General features: G+C 42.7%; 2 protein-coding genes across 4 annotated transcripts in view; both read left to right on the top strand.

The window, feature by feature from the left end:
• Positions 1–2457, top strand: part of ldb1a (LIM domain binding 1a) — a 19867-nt gene extending 17410 nt beyond the window's left edge. For both annotated transcript variants that reach the window (XM_031878021.1, XM_031878029.1), the window contains exon 12: positions 261–2457. In XM_031878021.1, the coding sequence (XP_031733881.1) occupies positions 261–314 (54 nt within the window). In that variant the 3' untranslated portion in view covers positions 315–2457. The remainder of the gene's footprint in view (positions 1–260) is intronic.
• A 2897-nt stretch (positions 2458–5354) lies between these two features.
• On the top strand, positions 5355–16714 carry prom2 (prominin 2). Of its 2 annotated transcripts, none has more exons than XM_031841231.1 (25): positions 5355–5520; positions 6094–6281; positions 7208–7543; positions 8077–8138; positions 8489–8694; positions 8904–9024; positions 9406–9466; positions 9570–9659; positions 10639–10835; positions 11766–11840; positions 12114–12177; positions 12330–12486; positions 12580–12732; positions 12839–12962; positions 13069–13157; positions 13399–13483; positions 13591–13734; positions 13816–13884; positions 14020–14112; positions 14221–14274; positions 14376–14456; positions 15256–15324; positions 15425–15514; positions 15637–15749; positions 15849–16714. In XM_031841231.1, exons 3-25 carry the CDS (start codon positions 7282–7284, stop codon positions 15898–15900), a joined length of 2511 nt encoding a protein of 836 aa, XP_031697091.1. In that variant the 5' UTR covers positions 5355–5520; positions 6094–6281; positions 7208–7281; the 3' UTR covers positions 15901–16714. The 2 variants fall into 2 exon arrangements, with proteins under 2 accessions (XP_031697091.1, XP_031697083.1); XM_031841223.1 differs by having other exon boundaries at positions 9403–9466.
• Positions 16715–19059: the final 2345 nt, after the last annotated feature.

Genomic DNA, 19059 nt, shown 5'->3' with positions numbered 1-19059 from the left:
CCAATCAAAGCTCACCACAGGGTTTGAGCCAAAGTTGGCATGTCCTGTTGTCCAGTGGGTTCTTGTTCCAACCTCGGGTCTCTCAGGCATGCGTTCTCCTTGACGACGCACCACGTTGTTTCTGTTGTGCTCATGTCACAGGGAAGAAATGCTGAGTTTTATTTAACTTATTTTTTTGCAGGCTGCAGAAAACTGTGTGCACTCTTTAGTATCAAAATTCAACGTTCGGTTTTTAAAAACTCAATTATTTGTTTTTGTAGGACCTGGTTGGAACAAAAACCTGTACAGTGCCGGAGCTTGAGGACCGGAGTTGAGAACCACTACGCTAAATCTTAAACACACACACACACGCATACACACAAACACTGATACATACATGCACACACACACACTCACCTACACCTGCAGCATAAAACATTGAGGTACTGGAGAGAGGTGGTACGCAGCATGTCTGGACCAGAGCGTCAGATGCTACAGAAGTGTGTTTTCATTTTCTATGTGTTCGACTTGTTTTGAATTGTTTTTATTTTTGTAAACAATTTCTAAAAAATAAACAGACAAGCAAGCAAACAAAAACACCCCAGAATATTCTTTGCACTGTTTTCCACGATTAACTCCAATCTATTTTTGTTATGAATTGACGGTGTATTTTGTTTTTCCTATTATTGCTAATGTAAGAGCTGTAAAACATCTGAAACCTGCAGTATATTAATGTATACGTATCGCTGTTAGATCATTCTTCTTGTGACGGTAATAACTTCCATGTAAGTCTACGCTTAATATAATGTCGTCCATCCGTGTCAGCCGTCGGCAGGTCCATCCGCTTCAGTGCTAGAAAACCAGTTGGGAAGAACAGGGCTGGTGTGTTTTTAACGTCCTCCATCTTGTTTGATGCGAGTACAAAGCAGCACGCTGTAAACTCTTCTCCCCGCTAGTTCTCCATCCTGGATCTGTTGACTTGTCATTGCAGAACTGTTTTGCTTTGTCTTGAAATCTCTTATCTGGGGGACCTCTCTTCAGAGAACATAACAGAAAACGTCTCAAATTTGCTACTCAAAAATATTTTAAAAACAAGTTTTGACAGGATTGTAAAATAGGAAGAAAAAAAAAAAAGACTTTTGTATTAACTTAAGTTTCCCAGAAATGTTTGTAATCGCAATTAAGAAAGCTGCAGACCAAGGAGCTACATGTAAAGATTCTTCAGATATTGATTACACTGCGCTGTTTGTTTTTATGACCAATCATTTTGTTGGCTTTACTCCTCATATTTGTGTCTGTGCTTGTATATTTTTAGGTAGTCATTTCTGTAAAAGTCATTCTATGTATTCCTCCCTAGTATTATGAGAAACTCAATCTAATGTAAAGAGATTAAAATCCTCTTCTTTTTTTTTTTTTTTTACGTGATTATTAATGGTACAATCACTGATAAAAAGAATTTTGCCCTCATTTTAGCAAACTGTATTTATTTTTCTATGTATTGACATTCTGTTTAGGTCCAACCCACCTGTACTATACTCATGATATATGTAGAAGTTTGTTGGGCTGCTGAGTCAGTTAACGCTAATACCGGCCATTCCATCACACGTGTGTGTGTGTGTGTGTGTTTTTTTTTTTTTTTTGACATGTGGCTCCCAGTTCTGGCCGGTTCAACTTGTCAGCTGAACTGAAAATCAATAAATAACCACATTTAGAGAAAGTATTGAACTCTAAGTTAGCCTTATTTTTCCGTTATGTCGCTCAATTTTAAGGTGAGTGGTCCTGATAAAGAGCCTGGAGTCCATAGATGCTGGGATTGTTCCACAATGGAGCAGTCCTCACTGAAACTTGATCAGATTTACCTAAACCCTCTGATGTTTTGTTGGATTTTTTTTTTTTTTTTCCAGATACATTTCAAATCTGTAACCAATGAGTGAAAAAAAATGCAAAAGTAAATTTTTCTTTCATGAAATTATGCTGACCATTGACATGACACCTTATGCTGAGGAGGGGACCCTCTAAGCTTGACCTCTTCCTGTTTACTCATCACCCAGCTCTTGGATAGGAATTTCCAAACTCACCCAGCAGGGGTCTCCTAGAGCACCAGGACAGACTGAGCTGTCAGAAATCCTCCACCATTATATCTGACAGAAATGCTGTTTGTAAATCTACACCGAGCTGCAGGCTATTGTTTCTAAGCCCTTACTTATCGTCTCTTGCGGCCCTATAGTGTATCTACTCAGCAGGCCGACGCAGAATCAATCTGGGGGGAACTTTTCAACACCCTGTGTTTCCTAAGTTGACATCATTTAGGGAATAGGGGTTTGTGAAATGTGAGACAAAGCTGAAATGGCAATTCACCAATAGCTGGCTCCTGTAGCACCTCACCATAGGGGTGATTTTATATCTATATTTTTTGCCAGGTTTCTGTCATTGATAATTCATGTATGGTATCAATAAAGATGAATTTTCACTGAAAAACTTGGTTGTTATTGGACTTAGCTGTGCATCTGTGAATGTGATGTCAACATGTGTTTTTATCATGCTGCACTGCTCCTAACAGGATAATCACAGAAAAAGACTAAAAACACTGACATGTTCTTCAGTAATCACAGGAACCATTTACTCAAATACAGTGGTGCGCTGTGTATTTTATACCTGGGCCTTCAGTGCTGCCCTACTACAGTTCAACCACCTCCTAAGAACCTCATTATGACGCCACAGCTATTATTGTGTTCATGTAAAAACCGCATATTCACATAACACTGCAACATTTGACAGGTGAAATAAAATGTTACATGCAGCTCGACACCTATACACTAACTGCAGAGTGTCAGGAAAGACAAGTCGGATAAAGAAAAGATAAGGGTTTATTGTGAACAAAGGATATGTGATGATAAATTCTTCAGAGTCTTTGGCGCTTGGACTCTACAAGGAGATTTGTAACGGAGGGGCGTCTGCCCGGAGCAGCAGCAAGATAAATCCTCCCGTGGAGTCCAGACACTGGTGGTAATGAGGCTGATAGAATGAGTTGATGAAGATGATGAATCTGCAAAGATTGGGGCGGAGATGGGGAGGTGGAGGGTTGCGTAACAGCAGCATGAATGTACTGACGGTAGAGAGACAATCCTATTTAAAAGAGACAGCAGCAAGACTTGGCTAACCAAGTGATTGTGTCGCTCTTATCATCTAGACAGCTGATATGATTGACAGCCCCGAACAATGACAGCAGGGAAACAATGAGCACGCATGAGGAGTGATTGGCAGATGTATGAGAAATAAACTAGGGGCTTAGGCATGTAAGAGTATAGTCTTCCTGACTGAACTTACGCTAGAGCTTCATAAAGAATGCAGGTCTATCACTATGATGCAGCATGACGGGATGCTTCGTCATTAACGGACAATGCATAAAGTCAAAATCAATGTAATTAACACAATGACAAGAACAAACTCACAAGAACATATACTTATATGACAACAAAGCAGGTAGAATAACAAAACCAAAATAACATGATTCAACAGGCCTCTGCACATTCCAGCAAAACTGCGGTGCTAAAACACACATCCCACCACACACTCAAGGGCACCATTCAAATGTTATTCACATCAGAGGGAACAATGTTAACCAGATCATGAAAACCACACTATGGAGAAATCGCTACTGCAGATGTAAAAAAATACAAAAGCAGTTCACTTACCAAAGCTGCTGTTTAAATGTGTTTGGTAGATTTTGGGATTGTCACATGCCAAACATGCCAAAACGCTAAAAATGTAATGCCACGTAAAAACGTCTTACATATCTTTAAACTTTAACTCTTACTACTACAAAGTACTGCTAGCTAGTTTCACAACAGTCACGCTAGCCCACTGACCAATCAAGCCGCACGTTAATGCTGACGTACTTGTAGGCCAGCTAGCAGGCTCTGGCACATCAAAGAATACGCCCAACATCTCAAACATAAAATCTGATGACAATCAACAATATCGTCCCCATTTAATTTAACTGCAAAGGGTTTCACTTGTGATGCTGAAGGCCTCCGGGCAGTTCTTTTTACTTAGAGACAGCATAGGGGCGAAATCTGATTGGATATGACGCAACTGAGGAAGACAGTGGCTATGCAATGAGATAAAAAGCTAATGGGAAAAATATTTAGAATACATGTAGTGTATTTTTGAAAGATAATTAAATTATAACATAGCGATAGCTTTGGTATACTGTCAGTGTCTAGGCCAGCAGAGAAGGCCTTGAAGGCCCTGACGGCACACCACTGCTTAAATAGGCTTCGGTAAATCTGACCTCAGTGGATTCTTAAAATCACCAGCTCTTGCAAAGAAAACATGGTCCAAAAAGTTTTTCTTGTCATGCAAATGGTCATGTGAGCTGTACCCAGTACAGTTGTGTTTACTAAACTGTCTTATTGCGACAGTTTGAATTGGAATGTGAGCAAAGAGACTGCAGCCTTAGTTTCTGATTTAATAAACATCACATTTTCAAGGATGCAAGTGTGGCCTGTTTGTCCGTTCTTGGCCGGGCAGAACTAATGAAGAAGATGGCAGCCATGATGGGTGGCAAGAAAAGAGGAATGACGGAAACCGTGACAACGACCATGTATGTAATAGATATCTGATAACTAATCCCTTTTCTCTGCCAAGCTGGTGAATCAAACAAGCACCTCGGACGTCCTGCAAAACAAGACCAACCGGAGACAGAAGGGCAGAGTGTTGACAGGAAGTTTTGACACTCAAGATCATTTTTGCATTAAAATGTTTGATCCAAGAAAAGCTAAAGTTGTGTCTGGTATTTGCACATGTAAGCTAATTCTGGAAGTCGGGATCTGTGCTAAAAATAATCTCAATTTGAGTTACACTCTCTGAGAACTTTTAACCACAACAGACGATTTATGTTGTGATTTTGTACCAATTCAGCCGGTAAGTGATTATAAAAAAGTATGTCAGTCAGAGACTTCAATCCCTGGCAACGGTGTTTCTATAAATCATAACTGTGTTCACAGGTGGGAAGCCAGTAAGGGATGACGTTCTTATCACAACAACAACAGACCAACCAATAGGAGTCAGGTGGTGTTGTTGTTTCAGGAGCACAGAATCAATTAGGTCAATCACTGAGTGGCCGTGATAGTCTTCTTCACATGCCAAAGCCACTTGGTGAGAGCTCTCTTGGTAGCAGATTAAAGGATCAGCCTGTAATTGATGACTTTGGGTGGAGGTGAACCTGGGATGAGTGATCTACAAGTGACTGTGCACCTGGTAAGCAAAACAGGACACGAGGACAGACAGGTACACCCCTTTCACATCATTTGCATCAGTAGAATTGGGAAGCTAGATATACAATCATGTTCCCTTTCTTGTGAATGTGTTTCCTCTCACCGGTGTAACAGACGTGCTACAAAGAGCAGGCGGTGTCGTGATGCCGAGCAGATTGTGGACACAAGTTGACAAACAAAATTCCGTGAACAGCGATTCAAAGAACGAGAAGAGTTGTCACAGTTTCATCTCTCCCTCATCAGAGTGGTGCCTCAGTTATTGGTGAGTAAATAGCACCGTCTCCATCTTGTCCTGGTGTGGTTCTTCTTTTCCTGAAAGTAGCTTAATACTAGGAATAGTTCAGTCTGTAGAGCAATAGTTTAGTTCTAGTCTAGAGTTATACTGTATATCCTGACAATAGTGATAACATGGGGAAAACCCTCAGTTCTTTCAATAATGTCAGCTGAAATATTTTTGAGGATTTCTTGGCAACATTTAGATGATAAACTCTCAAAACTCCCTTCCCCAAGTGTATCCATCCCATCTATGTTGTCCTGCATATTTGGGCTGTGTTTGGAAACCACACCATTGCAGATATGGGCTTCGAGGTAGTTGGAGAGACTGGGTGACCGAAAAAAAATCACCTTTTTATATAGCAAGAACATATTCATAACAGTGCAATTGTTACTAGCACATCAGGCTTGGCAACCCTGTCATTTCCTACTGATACTAGAAGCAAAGTGGCAAAAATACCATTTGTTGGAAAGTAACCCTACCAATTATTGGCTTCTTTCCCACCGCTCTCCCTCTTCTTTCCCACGTCCCTCCCTCCCTCCCTGGGTGTCTCTCTTTAAGACCCTCCCTTCTCTCCCTCCCTCACTTCTTAGTGCCTGTGTTGTCCAGGCGAGCACACAGTCAGCTTCAACTTCACAGCGAGAGCAGAGCATAACAGGTTTCTAGAGGACCAGCAGAGTCCCACGCCCCCTACGGAATTACTGGAGATCAGAGCAGCGTGACTGTCCTTTTATGTCTGACCAAGGAAGGTGAGTTGACTGAGAGCAAAACAGCCAAATGATCACTCTGCTCTCCTGTGTCTACATTTTATTTCCCTCTATGTTTCTGTCCCTGCCTTCTCTGCTCTCTTTTGTCTGTGAACTCACTCTTTTACCCTCTCACTCACACCCTTACCTCGACAAGTGCCTTGACCAAGAGGAACTCCTCAGACACTTTGTTTATAGAGATGCTGTATGTACAGCAAATATCCTCAGACTGCTGTGTGTAGGTTAAAGAGGGCGATCACGTTTTAAAAAAACCAAGTAAACTCTTTTCTCTGATTAACCATAAGAGGAAGTAGATGTTTTTCAGTGGCTTTAGGGCTTTACCCTTGTTAAGTTATTTGCTTAAGAGCTACACCTATTCAAAAACATAGTTAATGATTGTTCAAATACTGTGCGGGAGTTTTCCCCTTGATCTGATAATGTTTATACTCTCAACTGCTCTGACAGACAGTCATGGGTTTGAATAAACGGAGGTGGTGCAGGTATCTGAAGCAGATGCAGCTTTTTGTGTGTTTACACCAACAGCACAGCGCTGACACCACAACCGTACGTGTTGTAATAATCCCTCATTTGTCCCAGGACTATTCCTGTAACTTTTAAATGTCAGCATATCATCCTGTTCTCAACAACAAACTCCAAAGTATCTGGTTAAGTACAGAGGTAAGAAATAGAAGCTTAAAGGTCACTGCTTTTCTCAGAAACAAAATAGGCGTTGGCTTTACATTTATATTTCCCATTTATAAAATGCCATTGTAATGTTTCTTCTGCAAAACAGCAGCAGCAGTTTGTTTTGCTGCACTGTGACCTCTTTCTCTATGACTCAGTCTGTGGATTTCTTCTGCGATCTCAAGAGTACCCCTTCCTTGTATGAGTGTGTCATTTGTATTCAGCCATTTTGTCTTTGTTTCCAGACGCATCAAGACAGATCTTGTGCCATGAGGAGATCACTCTGTTTGTCCAGCCAAGTCTTTCACCACCTGTAGACATGGGATTTTGTGAGAGCGCGGGGGGTTGGAGGTGGCAGGGCAGCGGCGGAGCGCTCAGGGCCGTGGTGGGAGTGTTGCTGCTGCGGCTCAGCCTGGCCCAGTCCGTCCCTCCACAGACTGTCTGTCCCGCAGCAGCGTCTCCACAGAGCCTCACCGAGCCCCAATACCAGCACACAGCGGAGGAGGACGCCAGTGTGGGCTTCATGGAAGCTCTGGTCCAGTCCTTCCTCCACACAGTCCAGCCTAACCCTTTTCCTAAAGGTCAGTGTCATCAGTATTAGTCACTAATCAAACACTGTGTGTCTCCTGATGTTCTGTTGCCTGTAGGACCCTGTCTACTTTGCTTTGTCCATGGCAACCAGGTGCCACTTAAAGTACATTGAAATCCTTTCACACTCACAGCTTCCCTACAAAGGTGACTCATCAGTTTGAACTTCCTCTAAAGCCAATAAGGCCAGTACAGAACGATGACAGGATTGGTTAATCAGTCAGTTAATGGAACTTCTTGTTGAGCACCTGAACAATACCTCATCTCAGTTACCTGCGCCTGTGTTTTGTGAATAATATCCAGTGCCATGAAGGCTTTGTATTGTGTTTGTGTAAAAAAACTCTCTCTTGAAATTATCCCGGTTTCCTAGATGGAGGTGTCAGATTTCCACTTTTACAATGCTAGAGATTAAAACCTTTGTACGGAGCACAGGACATATTATACCCATGGAATAGCGATTAGCTATCCCTGGCCTCTGTGCTTTCCGTTGTTCAAAAGCTTTTTGTTCTCTCGGGTTTCTTTTTAGATCTAATCCTGAAAATAGTCCAGGATTTTAATGTGCAGTTAAATCAAGAAATCATCAAAGAAGTAAGTGAATGTACATTTATTCACATATTACTTCTTTATGTGTATGTGTGTGTGTGTGTGTGTGGGGGGCACACCCTCCTCAGAGCCCCTCCAGCTGGTAATCTGACAATCTTCAATGTTAAAGCAGCCTTATGTGTATTTATCCGAGTCGACTCGAGTTACTGAGACTCTTTCATCCTCTCTGATTGTGGACAGTTTTACATTACTGTCACCACAGTAATGTAAAACTGCCTGCTGATGTCTCTCAGCGTTTGACATCACAACAGACCACAGAGACTCTTGCTGCTGTTCTGCCATCTTGTGACATGTATTTGTCTGTGTGTGTGTGTGTGTGTGTGTTTGGTATTCAGGCCCTGCTGTATGAAGTGGGGTTCCTGGTGTGTGCAGCCATTGGCGTCCTGTACATCGTTCTTATGCCCATAGTTGGTTTCTTCTTGGCGTGCTGTCGCTGCTGTGGCAACTGTGGTGGGAAGATGTACCAGAAACAGACGTCCTCCGTTCACTGTCGCAGAAGAACTCTCTACTGGACTGCATTCGTCACCACAGTCATTCTCCTGTGAGTGTATGTGTGCGTGTGTGTGTGCGTGTGTGTGTGTGTGTATGTGTGTGTGTGTGCTCTCATCTGTGTTTTTGGACAGCATAATAATGTGTTATCTGAAATTAGAATTCACATAAAGACAGCTTGAATGTGCATGCCTCACTGCCTGTGTGTTTCTCACACAAATTGAAATGTGTGTGTGTGTGTGTGTGTGTGCATATTTCCAGGGCTGGGAACATATGCATGTTCAAAAGTAACGAAGCCGTCAAAGTGAGTGTGGACCAGAGTCAAGTGGAGCTCAACAAAAGTATAGACAACATCCAGTCCTTCCTCACTGCTGTGCCTCAGGTAAGAGGACACCTCTTGATGATTAAAGAGCATGAGTATGGAAATATACAAGAGTCAAAGATCTGGGACCTCAATGTCGCAGCATTATCAGATTAGTCGCATTAGGTCCTACACACCTGCCATCAAAGTGCTGTGAGTCGACCGCTTTTGTGTGAAAAGCAAACAGACCTCCAAATTCTCCAGTCAGACTGTTTAAAGACCAGCTCTGCGCTTTGCAGTGCCAATACACTTATCTCAAGATACAAGAGAGTGTGGGGAAGGCAGGGTAGGGTTCTGTTTGTTGTTCTTTATTTGCAAAAGCTGCTATGTTTAGCTTGTGTAACCCACATCCTATGTGCACACTTTGAAATCGTTTGTATTTCCCCTGCTTATCTCCAGCAGGTCGACCATGTGGTGAATGAGAGCTACAGAACCGTACAGGAGGTGACCAGAAACCTAGACGGTAAGAACAGGGAACTAGTGATGTATAGATGGAGGAACAGCTGCGATACAATGTCTGTTCTCAACCTTGATTAACACCTCGCACCTTGTTTGTAACAAATCAGCTATTGGACCTCAGTTGGGAAGAGAGATCCAGGAGCGATTCAGAGGAACCCTGGACCCAGCGCTGCACTCGATTAGACTGCTGGAGCAAGGTACAGTGTGCCTGCATGCTCTGTCTTGTTGCAGTCTGAGCATGTCAATGCGTGTATGCATATTTGACAGGAGATCAGTAATCACGGAGGCGGGGTCCTGCTCATGAGTACATTGTCTATTTCCCTTCTTACCCTTATATATATCTTTTTTTTTATAATTCTTCAGTTGAAGTAGAATACACTTCCACGATGGAATTGTCACAGGGTGTGGTAGAGAACTCAAACGCAGACCTGGCAGAGTAACGTGAAGCAGGTGTTTATTAAACACAAATAGGAATCGTTACCATAACACAACAGGGAGCACAAGACAAGAGAGGAGGGAGAAAGTCCAGCAGGAACGAGACAAGGCAGGCAGACGGGGAAACCGGGAACAGGACCGGGAAACCGGGATCTGGCAGTGAGTGACTGAGAGGCAGGGGTTTAAATAGTGGCTAGAACAGATGAGGAGAGCTTGATTAGTGATCAGGGGCAGGTGAAGGGAGTTCGACTGGTGCTGAGGAAGTGGCTGACAGGTAGAGTGAGGAGCTACAGAAAGACACACACAGAACACAGAAGGCAAAGCCTGATCGTGACTGGAATAGGGTTTTTTTTCTAAACATGCTTCTTTGCTACAGTGAGCTGCAAATTAATTAATTTAAGAAAATTGTTAATCCATTGGGTTTTGTAATTGAGTGTGTAGGTTTGTTTTTTTTATGGCTGCAGTAATTCTACCTTTTCCAAGATGACAAATTAAGTGCTGACGCATCATTTACCGATGTCATCAACTCACTAAAAGCAGCTGGAAATATATCTCCCTCAATAATCAATCTCCGTTCCCTTTTAGTGCTCACTTTTTGCTCAGAACTTCCATTAATTTCAGCTTTTTGAATTACTTCTGATCTCAAAGCTAGCATCGAAAAAAGTCATAAAATCTTAAAATCATTGTTACTTTTTAATCATGTGCATAAACCGACTGTGTGTTTTTCATTTGTGTGAGCAGAGACTGTAAACATCAGTCTTCAAATGAACCATCTGAACTCATCTTTGACCCAGTTGCAGTCCAGCATGGACGGCCTCCAGGCCAACTTCACTGCAGTTAAAAATCAAATCAATAACACTGTATCCAACCCAAACTGCACTGGCTGTAACAACCTGCAGCCTGAGCTACAGAAACTAACACTCGACACCTCCATCACTGTAAGTCCTGATTCTGTGTAACCTTGTTTAGCAAGGGACATTTCTGTGTTTTCTTTTTGAATGGAGTCATGTCAGCTCAGGTGTTTTGAGCAAAAGAGGAGTTGGGTGTGACTGCTCAGATTGTAAACTTCCTGAAGTACAGACTAAGAATCAGCGCCTTTAATGGGTTTGACAAGACATTATCCTTATTTTTATTTCATAATTAATTGTTTATTGATTTATGCAGTCAAACTCTGACGCAGGCGGAGACACTGTGAAACATGATAATAGCTCTTCATATTTGGCTTTGTCTAAACAGCTGATTTGTCCTCTGAGTCCTCCCATCTGTTCTTCTCTATTCCTCCTACACTCTAACTCTGACACATGCAGACTCTCCTCCGCTCTCGTCTTTTCTCCTTTCCTCTCCACTCGTCTAATTTCATCTCTTCACGTCTTCTCTCCTGTCTTTTACCCTCTTCTCCTCACCTCTTGTCACCTCTCCTCTTTTCTATTCCCCCCCTCGTCTCACCCCCTCTTGTCTTATTTCTTGTCTTTACCTTTCCTCTCGTCTCATCTTCTCTCCTGTCCTTTACTCTCTTCTCCTCTTTTCTCGTCTCCTCTTGTCTTCTCTCGTCTCGTCTCCTCGTGTGGTCTGATCTCCTCTCCTCTCATCTCGTTTTGTCTCATCTCCTCATCAGTATTAAAGGGAATGTACAGAATAATATATAATCTCCATCATGACAACAAGACAAAAGAAGGGATACCCATCAATAGTCTTTGGTATCAAGCCATTTTATTGTGGCCCAGTGGCTCGTTATTATTTATCTAGGAAAATGTATATAGACTTGTTTTGCTGAAGACTGCTGCCCTCGTCTGTTAGCTCGAAGTATAACATGTCACTACATGTGACGGCTGGTCACAATGGTTTGTGTCTCGGGTTGTTCTCCACAGATTCCCAGCTTGAACCAATTCCAGTCTGCAGTGGATGAAATCAACAAAAGTGATCTCAAATCCAAAATCAAGGAGGTCAGTGAATTCTGATAAACAAATATATTGTACTTCAATCTTGATAATGTAATGCCTGCCTTATTGACACATCTGGAAAAGTGCATATACAGAGGGAAGAGTGTTGACAACTTTTAATCAAAGATAACGTAATAATTGTTTAGCTACAACAGACTTACTGGCGGACGACAACAATGCTAGTTTTTCAAAGAAAAGAGCTTGACAGGAAGACACAATTCAACTTCAACACTATATTTATTATGATATTATGAAAATGAATTCACTGTCTTTCAGGCGGAGGACTATTTCGACAGCATCCCCCAGAGGGTGACCAATGACACCAAGGATGTAGTTCAAAGTGAGTGAGGACATTAACTGTCACAGACTTTAGGCCTCTTTCAAAAATATTAGTGTCTTAATTAACTTATTTAGTTGTAAGATAAGATCAATTAAAAAAAACAAAAAAAACATATATATATATAATTGTTTTTGTGTCTCTGTGTTTTTTAGGCAGCAAGCAGCAGTTCGGTAACATAACAACACAGATCTCTCAGGTTACCAATGACATCCCTTTATCTGCTCTGACCAATGTGTCGGAGACTCTGAACCAGCTGCAGAGAGATATCGACAGAGTCACACCAGAGTTCAAGAGAGCCGAGCATATTAGGTAAAAAACCTGGATGCGCTAACACATGAGATCAATGCAAGAAAAAGCCAAAAATCACATACACGCTCACACCATGTGTGTAAACCTCTTCAGATGGGGAGTGTGTGTGGCCCTGTGCTGCGTGGTCCTCCTGGTGGTGGTGTGCAACTTCCTGGGTCTGGTCCTGGGCCCTCTGGGTCTGACACCCAAAGCAAACCCCACGGAGCGCTCCTGCGTGGCGGATTGTGGAGGCACCTTCCTCATGATGTGGGTGCTGGGTTGTAATGTCGGATTGATTTTAGCAAGAGGGGAAACACCAAACTGTTTCACCTCCTTACCGCTTGTTTGACCTCTGACCTTGATGTGGTTGCAGGGGTGCAGTTTTCAGCTTTCTCTTCTCATGGCTGTTCATGATTGCTGTGCTGCTGCTGTTCCTGCTGGGCGGAAACGTTTACACTCTGCTCTGTCAGCCCTGGATCGACGGACAACTGTTAAAGGTAGCAATAAAAAAACAAAAACACACACACTAATACCTGCCGGTACCTGGAATACAAAGCAGCTACAGACGCCTCGTGTTAATATTAATGCCTCCTCTCTCCACAGCTCATTGATACTCCAGGTTTAATTCCAGGGTTGGATATAGGTCCAACTTTGGGATTGAAAACCAACATCAGTATCTCTGCTATCTATAGGTATGTGATGCCAATTCAGCTCTCACACAGGAACAAGCATATACTCGTGTGCATGCATACACACAGGCTTGTCTCCATGTAGTTTAGTTTGATTTGCTCTGTTGTGACATTACACACCTTCATCTCAGAAAAAAATGTTTTTTCTAGTTTTTGCATTTTTTTCTTCTTTATGTGTCTAAAGTTAGTAGGATTCATTAAGCACTGTAAATTAATAAGTTTGACTTGATGTTAATGCTTACAGAGACTGTGAGAAAGACCAGCCTCTGTGGACAACACTCCACCTGTATGAGCTCATAAACCTCAAAGACCTGCTCGATGTAACTAAAGTGAGTTTCCTAACAGTCCTTTAACAGTCCAATTGCTCAAAATACATAATGTTCCAATACAATAACTTTATTCAACGCATGTTGAAATGTGTCGGTCACACACACAGCACACAGAGGAGATCCGACAGCGCTTTGAGAATACAAACATCACTCTGTCCACCATCGCTCTCCTGAGCCCTGAAGTTATAAACCAGCTCAGACGCTTCTCCAACAATGCTGCAAATATTGACTCCACTGCTGTCACGCAGCAGGTAGGCGTTATTCATCCTCATTACATGCGTCCACGCGTGACTTGACGTTGTCATCGAGTGTCCCTTGCTTGTCTCTTTCAGATGAACAACATTTCCAGCATCAATCTGAATACAACAGCAGATCGACTTGATGAGCTCGCCGCCTTTCAAGTGAGTCACATTGACATAATACATGTCATCTGTTATCATTTTAACCTATAAACACGTCACATGATTCCTCACTGAATGCCATTTATTTCTGACGCTTGTGTTTGTTTAAATAAACAACCATTTGCTTATTTCTAGAGAAACAATGATACTCGTGAAGAGCTCCAGAATGAGGCCAGGAACTTGAGGCAGATCCAGACCGATATAGAAACAATCATCATCCCGCAACTTGTGAGTAGCCTGCCCCATCTCGGCTGCCATCTCACCTAATGTCCTTATTCTGGTTTTCCCATGTTGGTCATCCATCTGAATTTAAACTTCTCCTCCTCTTGCCCTCAGAATAACCTGAACTCAACCATCAAGAGCCTTGAATCCACTGCAAAAAAAATCAATGTGAGTGCACTGACTAACACCTGAAACTGCCAAGAATAAAAGTATAGTCTGCTCTCTTTCTTCCTGCGGCTCACTCTTTCTCTCCACTCCGGCTCTCCTAGGGAACAGTGGAGGAGGTGCTGAGCAATGTGGGAGCAGCACAAGACTTCCTCGACGCAAATACGACACAGATTGTCAAGACCGTGAGTAGAGCCACGAAGTCACATGAGTTAGAAGAAAGAGTGCTCCATGTGGTCTGTTATTGCCCGTGGTCAGTCAGTCATTTAGCCAGAGGGGGGAGGGGGGGGGGGGGGGGGGGGGGGGTGAGGAGGAGGTGTGCTGCCTGCAGTTGAAACAATGTGCTCATTTTTTTTTTAGCAAAAGTTAGCCAAACGGCTGCACATACTGCAGTAGTCTGTGACTATTTAAAGCTGCGGTTCATGCACATCTGATGCTCTTGTGAGTGTTTACGTCACCACTACTGTGCACATGGGATTGACCCAAAATAAATTAAACTGTGTGTTGGTGTTCATGGTAATGAAGGAACATGTCACCCAGTGCAACGGTGTTGCTCATTGACGTGTTATAATAGTTTTTGGACAACAATGGAGCTGTATTACACAAAGGTAACTGTGTCAGAACCTTTCTGCACAGACAACACTTGTTAGTTAGATTAAGTAATTGTTGGTGGTTTTGGTCTTTTTGTGGAATTTGTTGACAGTAATATAAATATAGAATATCACCAACCTTATCCTTTCATGTTTGATGCATTATGTAAAATGGCCTCTGTGCATGAAATGTGCCGTATGAATAACCTAATTGCCTTGACTTGCCTAATCATACCACCATTGCAGTTATTTACGGGTCACTTCAGAGGATTTACCCAGAATTCCACATGCTGAGAACGAGTTGGCCAGACGTTCCACTGATTCCTCATGACCTCCCACATGAAGCAAGGAGAAAATGTGTGGAATTTACTCTTTCTCTCTCTCATAATCCTAGGAGAGCAGGAAGTTTCTGGACTGTCAGCTGGGTTACTTCATTAATTATGCTGACTGGGCCAATTTTACAGTAAGTTTTGTTCAGATTTTTACAATTTGAACACGCATACAAAGTATGTGTCCGATGGTTGTAGGTTTGTACTGTTGCTGATCTGTGTACTCTCCCTCAGATCACACAGCAGGTGGGCCGCTGTGGGCCGGTGGCGAGAGCTGTGGACTCTGTTGAGATTATCCTCTGCTCATACATAGTGGAGTCTCTGGTGAGGGTCAGATGTTGTTTGCTCCACCTACAGCTGTACATGGTGAAATGTTTGTGTTTGTCAAAATCCCTCTCTTTTTTTTTTTTACCAGTCCTCATTGTACCCATGCTCTGTCTTTTTAGAACGCGTTCTGGTTCAGTCTGGGCTGGTGCATGATCTTCTTCATCCCCAGCATCATCCTTTCTATCAAACTAGCCAAGTACTACAGAAGAATGAAGTCTTCTGATGTTTACGAGTAAGTAGCACAAACTGAAAATTACAAACATCTTCTAGATGTATTTACTAGAATCACATGACTGATTCATTTGACTGCTCTTAATGTCTCTATTTCCAGTGACCAGTTAAATATGAGTCGCATCCCGCGGGCCCAGATGAAACTCTCCTGAGAGGACGGCCTATATGTGGGTTACAGCTTTAAATGACTGTGGCATCGCTTGACTAAATGGAGACACATGGTGCACTCCTGCACAGATGTGGCACATTGTCACTCCGGTGAAAAGTTGCAAACAAAAGAAAAAAAAAGATTCTGTTTTTAACCACTATTTTTTACCAGAAGCAAAGCGACTGCAGTAGTCATACATACTGTACATGTCAATCTTTGAATTGACCTCAGGGTGACAGGGTATAAGGGAATCGGTAGGGAATTTTTCATAATTTTAAATAAACATCTCAGACTTATTATATGACATTAATGTTTTGTACGTATTTAGTACATGGACTGAGCTGCTGCTGGATTCTGAGAACATAGGCTGTATATTTCAAACTGTAAAGCATATTTTTGTGAGTTCATCACAGTTACACATTTATATACAGTGATGTTTGTGTGCAGTGCTCTCGGAGAATGCAGCAGTGTGTTACTGTGCCAACAGGCTTTTTATAATGTCCCAGCCTCTTTCTCTTCCAGTGGGAAACACTTTTTCATTAAATTGATCATCACATTTGCACTAATATTGGAAATCTAAGCACATATTTTTGTATGAATCATGAAATGAATACACTTTTTGTGTGACTGGTAGAACTGATATATACGGCTGCAAATATGTTTTTGTACATATTGATTTTTGTACTTTGTACTGCTTTGTCCTCAGTTTTAGATTGTGTTTTATATTTCCGTTACTCAGCACTTTATATGGTGAATTTAGTCAATGTGATTCAGGTGTTGTGAAAACCACTGTAAGTAAATTACCACTGATCAACAAACGAGTCTGCTGTCCATTTTTCTACCTTTTAACCGTAACATGAGTGGAATCCCAGCGATCAATCAGTCTGTTTTCCACACAAACCATGAAAGCGCTTTTCACAGTGCACATTTGTAGCCCAGCATAACCCTTTGGATCAAACATGAACCGTCATCACACTGCAACTGTAGTCGCCGGACCTCCTGCTCACCTGATCCCACTTCCGCATTTGCAAGTCCCTAATTATAACTCCTCTGTCCCTTTGTTCTTTGTCTGTTCATCCTTCCACACTGAGTTTTGTTTGCCTGTTACCTGCGTGCTATTGGAGATTCCGATTTGTAAGTTATTTCTTGATTGAATCATTTACTGCTCACATCTGCCTGCCCGGTCTGCTTTTGGGTCCTGCCCCCGATGCCTGCTCTCCAATCAACGGGATGAACCAACATGGACTCAGCGGACATTCTTTTTGAGGAAGAACTTGTGAGTGTATGGCGAGTGGAGCAGAGCCCCTGGTTGAAGTTATGGTGATGCCATAACTGTTGGCCTACACCCGTTCCTGTGTTGGGGGTCTTGAGCCGACATCTCCAAGTTCCTATGTTGGGGGTCTGGCTGACACCTGCTCCATGTGTCCTATAGGGGTCCGGCTGACACTTGTTCACAGCTGGGCCGCAGCATCCTCCTGCTCCTGTTCAGCCCTCCACTGGTCTTACCGACAGCCGTGTTCCAGTGGGCTTTTGCCAGTCAGCTGCCCTTGTTGATGCCCTGACTGACTTCCAGTTGCCAAAGTCCATTCCTGACCTCCTGCAACCCGGTCCAGAAGTCTGTCCCCTGCTGGTGCCAGATTTCCTGGTAGCAGCCAATTATCCTGATATGAAGTCTCGTCGCCAGCCTCCAGAGGGGTTCCAGTCCTCCAGTGTGGCTCTGCCCGTCTGGACCGGAGAGGTTCTGCCTGTTGTTCCGGCACACAGGCTGCCAGCTTATTATCCCTAGCTCTGCCCCTGTCCAGTCCCCAGGCAACTTACCACATTCATTACACACATCAGCCTACCTGGTCTGCGTTTGTGTCCTCCCCACGTCGCTGGCTCTGCTAGCGTGACACCTTCAGCCAATCAACATACTAATGAAATCACAGCATTTGGATCAAAGGCTGTGATTTCATTTGTATGCTCAAGTACAAATGTAATAGGCCAATGATCCTTCGGTTCATTTATAGTCCAGTCACTGGAGAACAAAAATAGGACTATAATGTACAAGAAGTATCACCACCCTCAAAGCTACCGTGTTGCTTTTCTGCAACATGTGAAAAATAAATTGACTCTAGCCCGAGAGCTCCATTAATATAAATTATTAAAATATTAGTTGTGCAGTTATCCTTTCATTGCTTGCAGCTCTGTAGCATATAGTCAAGTGTTCAGAGACAAGCAGAAGACAGAGGAACATGTAGAGCCAGCCAGCATCTATTCAGCTTCATTAGTGTCTACAGAATGCATCTATAATTAGAACAAGTGAATCAACGACATTACAGCGCCAGCGTGACTCACAACCTTGTAATATGAGACCCAGAGAAACTCAACCTGAAGAGAGAAATGTGTGACACAAAGTGAAATCAAAAGAATACAGAGGGAGGAAAATAGAGGGATTAGCTGAGGGATGTTAGGTATCAGGTTATGACTGTTTCTGCAGCCCTCTGCCCTTTTGGGAGGACTGAGCCTCTTATTACCCTGTGCATCCTCCATGGAGATACATGAGTCACTACCCTCCACACTTATACCACTGCCGTGATCATATCCCTTCACATATTCCATGTGGAACCTGCCTATTTGCTGCGAGAACCAGCAACCACACACATGCACTCTGTATGCTACCTCAGCCTTTGTTGTTTTCAGTTAGTTAGTTAGAAGCTTAATGGGTAACACCTGCACATTCCTCTTTTAGGCCCTGACCATGGAAACATGTTAGTTTCATTCCACACACGAGACTGCAGCTGTAAGTGGATTTGTCCATAGCAGGGATATGGTGAAACTCAGAAATGGGGGCAGTGGATCATGTGAATGAATGAGTGTGTGTACAAGACATGGCTAAGCTTTTTAAATCAACAGACAGTGTTTCTGGTGAGACTGAATAAGCTGTAAACAAACAGTAAGAGTATATTGGCCTTGACACGTTAGTCGTTTCAGATATAATAGCATGCGATCTGTTAACTAGACCTGTTGATCTGCAGTATCGTGAATGGAATATGCTGATTGAGCTGAACAAACTAAACTAAAGCAAACTGTGGGAGCAGGGACATGGCAGGTAGGTGAGAATGTAGTTTGACAGATGCGTGTATTGTTAATTGGCTGTCTGTTCAGTCCCAACAACACTGAA

This window comes from Anarrhichthys ocellatus, unplaced genomic scaffold (genome assembly GCF_004355925.1).
Source record: "Anarrhichthys ocellatus isolate YVR2014 unplaced genomic scaffold, GSC_Weel_1.0 scaffold3, whole genome shotgun sequence".
Classification (NCBI taxonomy): domain Eukaryota; kingdom Metazoa; phylum Chordata; class Actinopteri; order Perciformes; family Anarhichadidae; genus Anarrhichthys; species Anarrhichthys ocellatus.
Note: the sequence above shows the minus strand (reverse complement) of the source record. Positions and strands in the feature narration are given on the sequence as shown.

Coding starts and splice junctions, on each gene's coding strand:
- prom2 (XM_031841223.1), top strand. CDS start 7,282: ATGGGATTTTGTGAGAGCGCGGGGGGTTGGAGGTGGCAGGGCAGCGGC. Junction 9,025..9,402: donor TCCTCACTGCTGTGCCTCAG/GTAAGAGGACAC, acceptor GCTTATCTCCAG/CAGGTCGACCATGTGGTGAA. Junction 12,487..12,579: donor AAGAGAGCCGAGCATATTAG/GTAAAAAACCTG, acceptor AAACCTCTTCAG/ATGGGGAGTGTGTGTGGCCC.